We start from the raw sequence: 11,516 nt of genomic DNA, 5'->3' as shown, positions 1-11,516 counted from the left end.
TATACTAGAGCCTTATTATTATTAGAATCGCATATGTTTAAATCAACGCTACGATTATTTCTTACAGCACTCGGATTTACCTTAACACCGCAATCCTTCTCCGCAAAGGTGTCTCCAGTCTCCATAACGCCACTACCGGTCTTCTTATCCACCGCAGACAAACGTTGAACCTTCGATGTAATGATAGGGAATTAGTTGCAGGAGATTCACACGCATGAACAATAGGTGAAGAAGGGAGAGCATGATCAGTAATAGGATGTAATGATAGGGAATTAGTTGCAGGAGATTCACACGCATGAACAATAGGTGAAGAAGGGAGAGCATGATCAGTAATAGGATGTAATGATAGGGAATTAGTTGCAGGAGATTCACACGCATGAACTGGTGAGATGAATAATGATAAGCGATCGAAGCATTTGCACGTATCCATATCAATGGTGAGATGAATAATGATAAGCGATCGAAGCATTTCATATGTGCAATGGAGGAGAGGAGAGGCATTGGAATGGGGGTGTGGGGGACGTGAAGGGAAGTGTCAGGCGTGGGGTGCATTACCAGTCCATCTGTCCATACAAAAGCAACCTAAACGCAGGGAATGGGATTTTGGAAAGAAAGGAATAAAGAAAGAAAGGTGCATGATGATGACGATTTCAGGAGGATGATGATGAATGGAATCACATAATGATAGTCGCCATTTCCAACCAACACCAAGATGCAGGGGCAAGACAATGCCTGCCAGCAGCACACAGCCAATCCGATATGCGTCCCAATCCAGTTTTGTGCCTCGAGAGAGAGGAGAGGAGGGTTTGATAAAAGAAAAATGTTGTATACTCTGTCACAGAGTATACAACATTTTTCTTTTATCAAACCCTTCATTTTCTTTTATCAAACCCTTCGAGAGAGACAGAGTATACAACATTTTTCTTTTATCAAACCCTCCTCTCCTCTCTCTCGAGGCACAAAACTGGATTGGGACGCATATCGGATTGGCTGTGTGCTGCTGGCAGGCATTGTCTTGCCCCTGCATCTTGGTGTTGGTTGGAAATGGCGACTATCATTATGTGATTCCATTCATCATCATCCTCCTGAAATCGTCATCATCATGCACCCTTCTTTCTTTATTCCTTTCTTTCCAAAATCCCATTCCCTGCGTTTATTCCTTTCTTTCCAAAATCCCATTCCCTGCGTCGAGGTTGTAATGCTGGGAATAAGAAACACAGGATGCCACGTCTAGTTTGGTTATATGACCACTGGCCTAAAACTACTACTATCAATTCACAGTTTCTCTCAATTCACAGTTTCTCTCAGCCTAAAACTACTACTATTGTGCAGATAGCTTTGCTCTGGGACAAGGAGAACGCCAAGAGGATAACAGGGGCTTTTCATACTTTTTGGAGAACCAGACGTCCTCATACTTTGAGGAACCTAAGCTTTTAGAATTGGAATTCATTTGGAGCTACTGGTTTTTTTTTTTTTTTTTTTTTTTGCACATTTTGCAGAACCAGACATCCTCATTGTTTGAGGAACCTTAGCTTTTAGAATTCAAATTCCTTTGCAGCTATTGATTTTTTTGTATTGCGAATTTAAATTTAGGCACATTGATTGTTTGTCATACATTGTGTTTTGTCTGGTTATTTTGCTAGAGTAGGAGTAATGGAATCGTCTTGCAGCTCAATGAATTTCAACAGGCCTTCCACTGGGAAGCGATGTCTCCGTCCTCTGCAGAAACAGGGTGCTTCAATGAATAAACACAGCGTATGCATTCTCTCCTTTTTTTTTCCCAACTACGTTTATTACAGTGAAATGTGGCTACGGGGCAACAGGTTATCAGCCTCCCTGCTTAACAATCGAACAATTTTCAAGTGGACACCCTTTTTTGGAAGTGTGAAACGGTTTTATTGTTTTTGCTATCACAGAGCGACAGATTTATTCCGGCAAGAGGATCCATCGATTTGGAGGTAGCTAGATTCCTGATCACGCAGAAGCAAAAGGACAATGACGATATCCATGCCCTCTCCCCTTCCAAAAAAGCATACAAGAAGGAGATGGCAGCCACTTTATTGAAGAATGCCGGTGCTGCTGACAACAATTGCAGAATTCTTTCTTTCAATGGAAAATCATCGACTGTTTCCCAAGCTTCACAAGAAAATGTGTTGGCTAATCTCCCTATTTCTAGAAGAGCACGCAGATATATTCCTCAGGTAAGGCCTGGATTTCATATCAGTCATTTTCGCTAGACATTCCATAATCAGATCCTGAATTCTATTGATGTTTACTCGTTATTGAATCAAAGCCCTTGATCGTATTTGTCATTGCAACATTATCCCATCTTGAGGAATGTTTTACACAGATTTTTCCTTTTCTTTTTCATTTGCTACGCTGAATTCGCTACCACACCCATTCCAATTTCTTAAATTTTTTCTAACAGAATAATGTTAGAAATCATTTCAGTACATGAAAAGTACCCCTTTGCAAACAAAGCCATGATCACAATCTTTTTTTAAAACCATTGATATACTCTCCGGACACCAGATAAACTACATAGTATTTGGGGTTTTTGTTACTAGTACACTGTATATGCCTATATGAGGACCATTGTCCTTTGTCCTTTTTTCTTCACCTAGTAATTTAACTTATCCATGTTGATTACAGTCTGCAGATAGAATCCTGGATGCGCCCGACCTTCTGGATGATTATTACTTGAATCTATTGGATTGGAGTTCAACCAATGTTTTGTCCATAGCCCTGGACAACACTGTATACTTGTGGGATGCTTCTGATAGCTCTATATCTGAACTTCTGATTGCAAATGAAGAAGAGGGTCCCGTTACCAGCGTTAGTTGGGCACACGATGGGAGCCAAATTGCCGTTGGGTTGAATAATTCTGTTGTACAGTTATGGGATTCGCAATCTAATAAAAAGGTAAATAAAACCTGTTTATCTCTTCCAAGGTTTTCTCATTCTAATATAATGGCAATCGCTAAATTTGACATGATACAATTGCAGTTAAGAGCCTTGAAAGGTCATCATGAGCGTGTTGGTGCACTTGCTTGGAATGGTCCTATTCTCACCACAGGAGGGCTGGATGGGATTATAATCAATCATGATGTTCGCATCCGTGACCACATTGTTCAAACATACAGAGGACATACCCAGGAGGTTTGTGGATTGAAATGGTCTCCTTCTGGCCAACAACTTGCAAGTGGGGGAAATGACAATCTACTCTACATTTGGGACAAGAGCATGGCATCCCATAATCCTTCCTCTCAATACTTCCACCAATTAGATGAACATTGTGCAGCAGTCAAGGCCTTGGCATGGTGCCCCTTCCAGAACAATCTTTTGGCATCTGGTGGAGGGAGTTCAGACGGTTCTATAAAGTTTTGGAACACTCAAACAGGTGCCTGCCTGAATACCATCGACACCCATTCCCAAGTCTCTTCATTGCTGTGGAATAGACATGAGCGTGAGTTATTGAGTTCGCATGGGCCAAATCAGAACCAGTTAACCTTATGGAAATACCCGTCCATGGTGAAAATTACTGAACTTACAAGGCATACTGCTAGAGTTCTTCATATGGCACAGGTACGAAAATTCATGCTTTTTATGAGTACTTTTGCATGCATCCATGCTTTCCCTTTAAAATTGTCCTATCGACCCTTACCATTGATTTACTTCTTCAGAGTCCTGATGGGTACACAGTGGCATCAGCTGCAGCAGATGAAAAACTCATGTTTTGGCAAGTTTTTGGGGCTCCCGGTGCCTCAAAGAAGACTACGACTAAAGAAGCAAAAGGGGCTTTCAACATGTTTCATACTCACATCCGCTAAGTAGTATCTGTCCAAATTCATGGATCAGGATGGATGTTCAACTGAAGATAGTAATTAGATGTTCTTTTTTCTGTTTACAAAGTTCTTTTGCAGGCACTATATAGTTCTGTTGGATTTTCATGTAGTACATTCCAATTTCTTCTTTGTAATATACTATAATTTCTTCGTTTGTACTAATAGCATGAATTGTGTATAGAGGGGCTTTCAGCAAGTTTCATGCTCACATCCGCTAAGTATTTGTCCAGATTCATGGAATCAGAATGGATGTTCAACTCAAGGTAGTAATTAGATGTTTTATTTTCTGCTTGCAAAGCTCTTTTGCAGGCACTCTATAGTTCTGTACTCATAGCATGAATTGTGTATTTTATCTATCGTGGACCCTGATGGACCAATGTTGCAACAGGTTTGTGAGACAATGATCCATTTCTTCAGCTGCGTGATAAGCTTTAAAGTGGTTTTGGCAAGTCTTTGGAGCTTCTACACATGGAATGATGATGAGGGGATGCTCAATGTTGCAGGTAATGCTTGAATTATTTATCTTGTTGAATTATTATCCCGTATATTTTATTTCTGTAATATGGTACACTATCCCATCATGCAATTCTTGTCACGTGTGCATTCTGATAGAATATTGATATTAATCAGAGTAACTAATCACGTACGTAAGTACTACTCTCATTCATGTGGCTACAATTCTAACATTAAAAAATATTAACTGCACTGAACTAACTATATTCTTAAATAAGGAGACACTAAATTGAGGGCTTCTAATGTCCTGCCAGGACGGACAGGCAATATGGACATCTTGCTTTGTATACCTGTTGCGAGGTCATGTCCATGGATTTTTAACTTTGGCCCTCATGGAACCGCTGGCCTCATCAATAATCCTTGTCCTGTGTCTCCAAACAAATCTTGAATTTTTGTGGAAATTGTTTCTGCTTCTTGTATCCAGTAATCATCTCTTGCCTCCAGTTACTGGTATCTGTTATTGGGCTGTTTGACTGATGAGCCATTACATTCTGTATTCCTCTCCTCTCATGGAAATGTCTTCCTGATCAAACATGATTGCCCTATGTCGCCAAACACATTTTGAACGTTTGTAGAAATTGTTCACGCTCATTCGTTCTATCTGGTCACTATATCTTGCCTATGATTACTGGCCAGTCATTCTTATACTGTATTCCTTTGCATTTCATATCAGTTCAAGTTCTGACATTTTTGCTTTGTCCGATTGCCATCCTGTGCCTGTATTTTTCTATGAAACTTTGATGGTTTTTGGAGTTGTTGCAACTCCTCCATCTGGGTTCCCGCTGGATTCTTGCCATATTTTGGCTTGCATAACACAATTTTTTTTCATACTCTACTTTCAGCTAATTAGAATGTTTGCAGGTACCTCTGATTTAAACATACCCATCTCTACTATTTCATGGATGTTCTCATTTTAAAAAAAATAAAAAATTCCAAATATGTTTTGCAATAACCACTACCATATAAATCAAATTAAGTTGAATTTCAATCATGGTTTCATTTTTTTATTTTCACTTCCCAGTAAATTTTGGTAATGAATTCAGTTAGTGATGAACAAGAAATAATCAGATGAAACTGTCTTTGCCTGTTCTTAAATTACTTTCCAAGGTAATTTAAAGGAAATACTTACAGGTATACTGCAAGCATTCAGTTTGTCTCTGGTTGTTACTATCTGTGCTTTATCTTTATTATCTTTTATGGCATGAGTTGTCTTGTAATTTCATATTATTGTATTGCATTTTTTTCTGACAATTACTTCATTGTAGCTCGTCCCTCTTCCCTTTGGGAATTGATAATCAATATTTATTGATGTCTGCCCCATAATCTTCCAACGGCATTTTTCAATGCCACCAATTGAGAGGTAATTTTTCCACCCTTCAGCTTCTTAAATTGAAATCAACTTTAAGTCTTTATGGGATTAATGTTCAAGGCAATGGGAATAACAGAGATACAGGAAAAAATGTTGAACAGCAACCTCCATTACTTCAAACCATTTGATAATTTTTTTAAAAGGGCAATGCCTCTTTGTCGATATAAATTGAACACTCAAACAGGTGCCTGCCTGAATACCACCGACACATTGTTCAAACATACAGAGGACATACCCAGGAGGTTTGTGGATTGAAATGGTCTCCTTCTGGCCAACAACTTGCAAGTGGGGGAATGACAATCTGCTCTACATTTGGGACAAGAGCATGGCGTCCCATAATCCTTCCTCTCAATACTTCCACCAATTAGATGAACATTGTGCAGCAGTCAAGGCCTTGGCATGGTGCCCCTTCCAGAACAACCTTTTGGCATCTGGTGGAGGGAGTTCAGACGGTTCTATAAAGTTTTGGAACACTCAAACAGGTGCCTGCCTGAATACCACCGACACCCATTCCCAAGTCTCTTCATTGCTGTGGAATAGACATGAGCGTGAGTTATTGAGTATGCATGGGCCAAATCAGAACCAGTTAACCTTATGGAAATACCCGTCCATGGTGAAAATTACTGAACTGACAGGGCATACTGCTAGAGTTCTTCATATGGCACAGGTACGAAAATTCATGCTTTTTATGAGTACTTTTGCATGCATCCATGCTTTCCCTTTAAATTTGTCCTATCGACCCTTACCATTGATTTACTTCTTCAGAGTCCTGATGGGTACACAGTGGCATCAGCTGCAGCAGGTGAAAAATTCATGTTTTGGCAAGTTTTTGTGGCTCCCGATGCCTCAAAGGGAGCCCCAAAGAAGACTAAGACTAAAGATGCAAAAGGGGCTTTCAACATGTTTCATACTCACATCCGCTAAGTAGTATCTGTCCAAATTCATGGATCAGGATGGATGTTCAACTGAAGATAGTAATTAGATGTTGTGTTTTCTGTTTACAAAGTTCTTTTGCAGGCACTATATAGTTCTGTTGGATTTTCATGTAGTACATTCCAATTTCTTCTTTGTAATATATTATAGTTTCTTCGTTTGTACTAATAGCATGAATTGTGCATAGAGGGGCTTTCAGCAAGTTTCATGCTCACATCCGCTAAGTGTTTGTCCAGATTCATGGAATCAGAATGGGTGTTCAACTCAAGGTAGTAATTAGATGTTTTATTTTCTGCTTGCAAAGCTCTTTTGCAGGCGCTCTATAGTTCTGCACTCATAGCATGAATTGAGTATTTTATCTATTGTGGACCCTGATGGGACAATGTTGCAACAGCTTTGTGAGACAATGATCCATTTCTTCAGCTGCGTGATAAGCTTTAAAGTAGTTTTGGCAAGTCTTTGGAGCTTCTACACATGGAATGATGATGAGGGGATGCTCAATCTTGCAGGTAATGCTTGAATTATTTATCTTGTTCATTAGCTGTAAGGAACTTACATCTATACTTTTATCTCCTGTATATTTTATTTATGTAATATGGTACAGTGGTACACTATCCCATCATGCAATTCTTGTCACGTGTGCATTATGATAGGATATTGATATTAATCAGTGTAACTAATCACATACATAAGTACTACTCTGACTCATGTGGCTACAATTCTAACATTAAAAAATATTGACTGCACTGAACTGACTAAATTCTTAAATAAGCAGACACTAAATTGAGAGCTTCTCATGTCCTGCCAGGACGGACAGGCAATATTGACTCTTGTGTTGTGTACCTGTTGCGAGGTCATGTCCATGGATTTTAAACCTTGGCTCTCATGGAATTGATGGCCTCATCAATAATCCTTGTCATGTGTCTCCAAACAAATCTGGAATTTTTGTAGAAATCATTTCTGCTTCTTGTATCCAGTAATCATCTCTTGCCTCCAGTTACTGGTATCTGTTATTGGGGTGTTTGACTGATGAACAATTACAATCTGTATTCCTCTCCTCTCATGGAACTGTCTTCCTCATCAATCATGATTGCCCTATGTCGCCAAACACATCTTGAATGTTTGTAGAGATTGTTCACGCTCATTGGTTCTTGCCTATATGATTACTGACCAGTCATCCTTATCCTGTATTCCTTTGCATTTCAAATCGGTTCAAGTTCTGACATTTTTGCTTTGTCCGATAGCCATCCTGTGCCAGTATTTTTCTATGAAACTTGGATGGTTTTTGGAGTTGTTGCGACTCCTCCCTCTGGGTTCCCGCTGGATTCTTGCCATATTTTGGCTTGCATAACACAAATTTTTTTCATACTCTACGCTCAGCTAATTAGAATGTTTGTAGGTACCCATCTCTACTATTTCATGGATGTTCTCATTTTTTTTTTAATTATTTTCCAAATATGTTTTGCAATGCCTTTCTTACCCCATAATACACGTCACCACTACCATGTAAATCAAATAAATCATGGTTTCATTTTTTTTCCAGAGTAAATTTTGGTAATGAATTCAGTTAGTGATGAACAAGAAATAACTCTGTCTTTGCCTGTTCTTAAATTACCTTCCAAGGTAATTTAAAGGAAATACTGACAGGTATACTGCAAGCATTAGGTTTGTCTCTAGTTGTTACTATCTGTGCTTCATCTTTATTATCTTTTATGGCATGAATTGTCTTGTAATTTCATACTATTGTATTGCATCTTTCACTGACAATTGCCTTATTGTAGCTCCTTTCTCTTCCCTTTGGGAATTGATAATCAATATTTATTGATGTCTGCGCCATAATCTTCCAAGGTAATTTTTCAATGCCACCAATAGAGAGGAAATTGAAATCAACTTGAAGTCTTTTTGGGATTAATGTTCAAGGCATTGGGAATAACCTAGATATAGGAAAAAATGTTGATCAGCAGCCTCCATTACTTCAAAGCTTTTGATAATTTTTTTGAAAGGGCAATGCCTCTTTGTAGATATTAATCCAAGTGTTTAGATATAGGTTTTCTAAAAATAATTTAACTTTGAAAATTCTATTGTTATTCTGGTGCTTAGGGTTCTGAATTACAATTTCCCATTGAATCAAATATCTAAAAAGTTCATCTTGTTCTGTATTTTCCTTTACTGAATCTACAATATATACACCTCACTCTCCTAAATTATAATATGAATGAAGGTCTGGGATATCGGATCTATCTAATTCAATTAATTCAATTCTCAGATTCTTTAATTACTCTTTTAATAACTTATGAAAACAGCTACAAGTTGCAGTTTTAAAAACAACTGTTAAAAGTGAACTGCTAAATTTCTAATAATTTTAATAATTTTCATAAATAATGCTATAATAAGTCAATATTATTAACACTAGATATTTATTACAAATTCATAAATTAAATATCAAATATTTATAAATCATCATCATTAGTATTATTTTTAAATTTATCATTAAAAAATAGCTATTTTAACATGGTAACATGAACATAACTCTCAAAAGTTTTGAATATGTACAGTGAATATTGTGAAAATCTAACAAATAGATATAAGGCTTAGTATAAATATGTGGAATATTTGAAAACACTGGTATTAGATTGTATAAATAAAATGTATGTTATGAATAGGAAAAATATTTGAAGATAGATTGGACAACAATGATATGAAATATGTATAAATATGATATTTAGGTGTAATTATATGTTTTATTTTATATAGACCTGAAAGTATGAACATTGCAGCTATTTTATGAATTTTTATTTTTATATCTTAAAATTGCATTTCAGAATTTTCAATATGACATATACATGGAATATATCACCTCTAAATTGTAATTATTAATAATTATTTTTATTAGTTTATAATAATATTGCAAAAATTTCAATGTGACAAATATATGGACTATATTACATCTAAATTGTAATCATCTATCAATTCTTAAATATATCAAGTTAGGGTGAGGAAGTTTCAAAAATATTGCAATTACAATGTATTAGGGACAATTTTAAGGATGATAGTTTATCTTAAAGTTTAGAAACCTTGTGAGTCTCACTAGTCCTTAATATGCAAACCATAAAACTTTTTTTGATATGTTTGTAAAAATATTAGAATTTGTACTAGTTTTATATATAGTCTATATAAAATTTTGGCTATTTTAAGGTAAAATAATTTTACACTATAAAATTTGAGGAATCATTTTTAGAAAAAATGAAAATTGGCTAATCTTTTTTTTTTAAATGATGGAAAATTAGTCCACTTTCAATATTAGCCCATAAAATTTTCCTTGCAATGTATTGATAAAAATCTCAAATTGTGTAGGACAACTAAAGGGATGGAGGTGTTAGCTTTGCAATGAGATGGATCATGATATGAAATATCACTAACAGGTCCATTGTGACATGTGGATATTGCAATTAAAGGTTAGCCACAAGACCATTGTGACCTAGACTTGGTGATGGGCCCACAAACAAGCAAAGATTGTTGATTTAGAGCTTTCATCAATAACAATAAGTGAAATTGTATATGATTATGTAACTACACATTTTATAAAGTAGTGTTGGATTTTGCAATGCCTAACCTAAAATCTTTTTTATCATACTTTATGTTCAATAGATTGGAATGTTTGCTAGTACCTCTAAAATCTAACATACCCATCATTATTTCATGGATGTTATACATTTTTCCTTTTCCAAAGTAGTGTGTCATACCTTTATGTATGCCAAGTAGTGGAGATTTTCATTAGGAGATAAATTAGATTCACTCAAATTTGAATCATGGTTTAATTCTTTTATTTTCACTTCCCAATAAATTTTGGTAATGAATTTTGCAAATGATGAATAAGAAATACTTGGATGAAACTCTTGTTGTTTTGTTCTTAATTCTATGGTAATTCAAAGGAAATATTGGCATGGGCCTTAACTTAATGTAGGAGCATTTAGTTTTTAGATTAATTCATCAATAACAATAAGTGACACTGTATATGATTATGTCGCTACACATTATATAAAGTAATGTTGGATTTTGCAATGCATAACCTAAAATCTTTCTTATCATACTTTATATTCAATAGATTGGAATGTTTGCTAGTACCTCTAAAATCTAACATGCCCATCATTATTCCATGGATGCTATAAATTTTTCCTTTTCCATAGTATTGTGTCGTACCTTTATGTATGCCAAGTAGTGGAGATTTTCATTATGAGATAAATTAGATTCACTCAAATTTGAATCATGGTTTAATCCTTTTATTTTCACTTCCCAATAAATTTTAGTAATGAATTTTGAAAATGATGAATAAGAAATACTTGGATGAAACTCTTGTTGTTTTGTTCTTAATTCTAAGGTAATTCAAAGGAAATATTGGCAGGTGCCTTAACTTAATGTAGCAATGATTAGTGTTTTAAACTAATTTAAAAATTGCCAATAAATTATAATAATAAAACAAGGCTAATAATTCAAGCCATTAATATGAGTATCTATCTTAACATAAAAAAAGATCCCCTTCATGTATTGATCCAGGGATCTTTTGCTTATAGATGTATGAAAAGAATCACATGTAGAAACTGCAGCTTAATACAAAAATCTAATGTGCACACATAAAAGAAGAAGGAACACATAAAGGCATGACAAGAAGACAACAAGACTTGATAACAGAGTTCATCCAACTCGGACTACGTCTTTGGGCCCTCCTCGACCAATGGGGAGGTCTTCATTTATTAAATGGCATGAAAAGAAGATAATACATTCATTAGTGTACATAAAAAGAGATTATACCTCCATTCTGGACAATGGCTGTGAAATAGAGACCTCGGACGGAGAAA

The 11,516-nt window shown here is 36.0% G+C and overlaps 1 protein-coding gene and 1 pseudogene across 2 annotated transcripts; both read left to right on the top strand.

The window, feature by feature from the left end:
- The first annotated feature begins 1,081 nt into the window (after window positions 1-1,081).
- Window positions 1,082-6,031, top strand: LOC149169020 (cell division cycle 20.2, cofactor of APC complex-like). Its single transcript, XM_089427009.1, has 6 exons — window positions 1,082-1,755; window positions 1,917-2,201; window positions 2,653-2,922; window positions 3,007-3,585; window positions 3,684-4,108; window positions 4,234-6,031. Exons 1-5 carry the CDS (start codon window positions 1,654-1,656, stop codon window positions 3,828-3,830), a joined length of 1,383 nt encoding a protein of 460 aa, XP_089283135.1. The 5' UTR covers window positions 1,082-1,653; the 3' UTR covers window positions 3,831-4,108; window positions 4,234-6,031.
- Window positions 5,702-10,179, top strand: LOC149169019 (cell division cycle 20.2, cofactor of APC complex pseudogene; annotated as a pseudogene). The gene is made up of 5 exons (XR_016259191.1): window positions 5,702-5,718; window positions 5,912-6,394; window positions 6,493-6,929; window positions 7,055-7,169; window positions 10,015-10,179. The product of XR_016259191.1 is annotated as a cell division cycle 20.2, cofactor of APC complex pseudogene (transcript).
- Window positions 10,180-11,516: the final 1,337 nt, after the last annotated feature.

This window comes from Pinus tabuliformis, chromosome 4_2 (assembly GCF_031772625.1).
Source record: "Pinus tabuliformis cultivar Carrire ecotype Pingquan chromosome 4_2, CPIR1, whole genome shotgun sequence".
In the NCBI taxonomy this organism is placed as follows: Eukaryota; Viridiplantae; Streptophyta; class Pinopsida; order Pinales; family Pinaceae; genus Pinus; species Pinus tabuliformis.
This window is presented reverse-complemented; position numbering and strand designations above follow the sequence as displayed.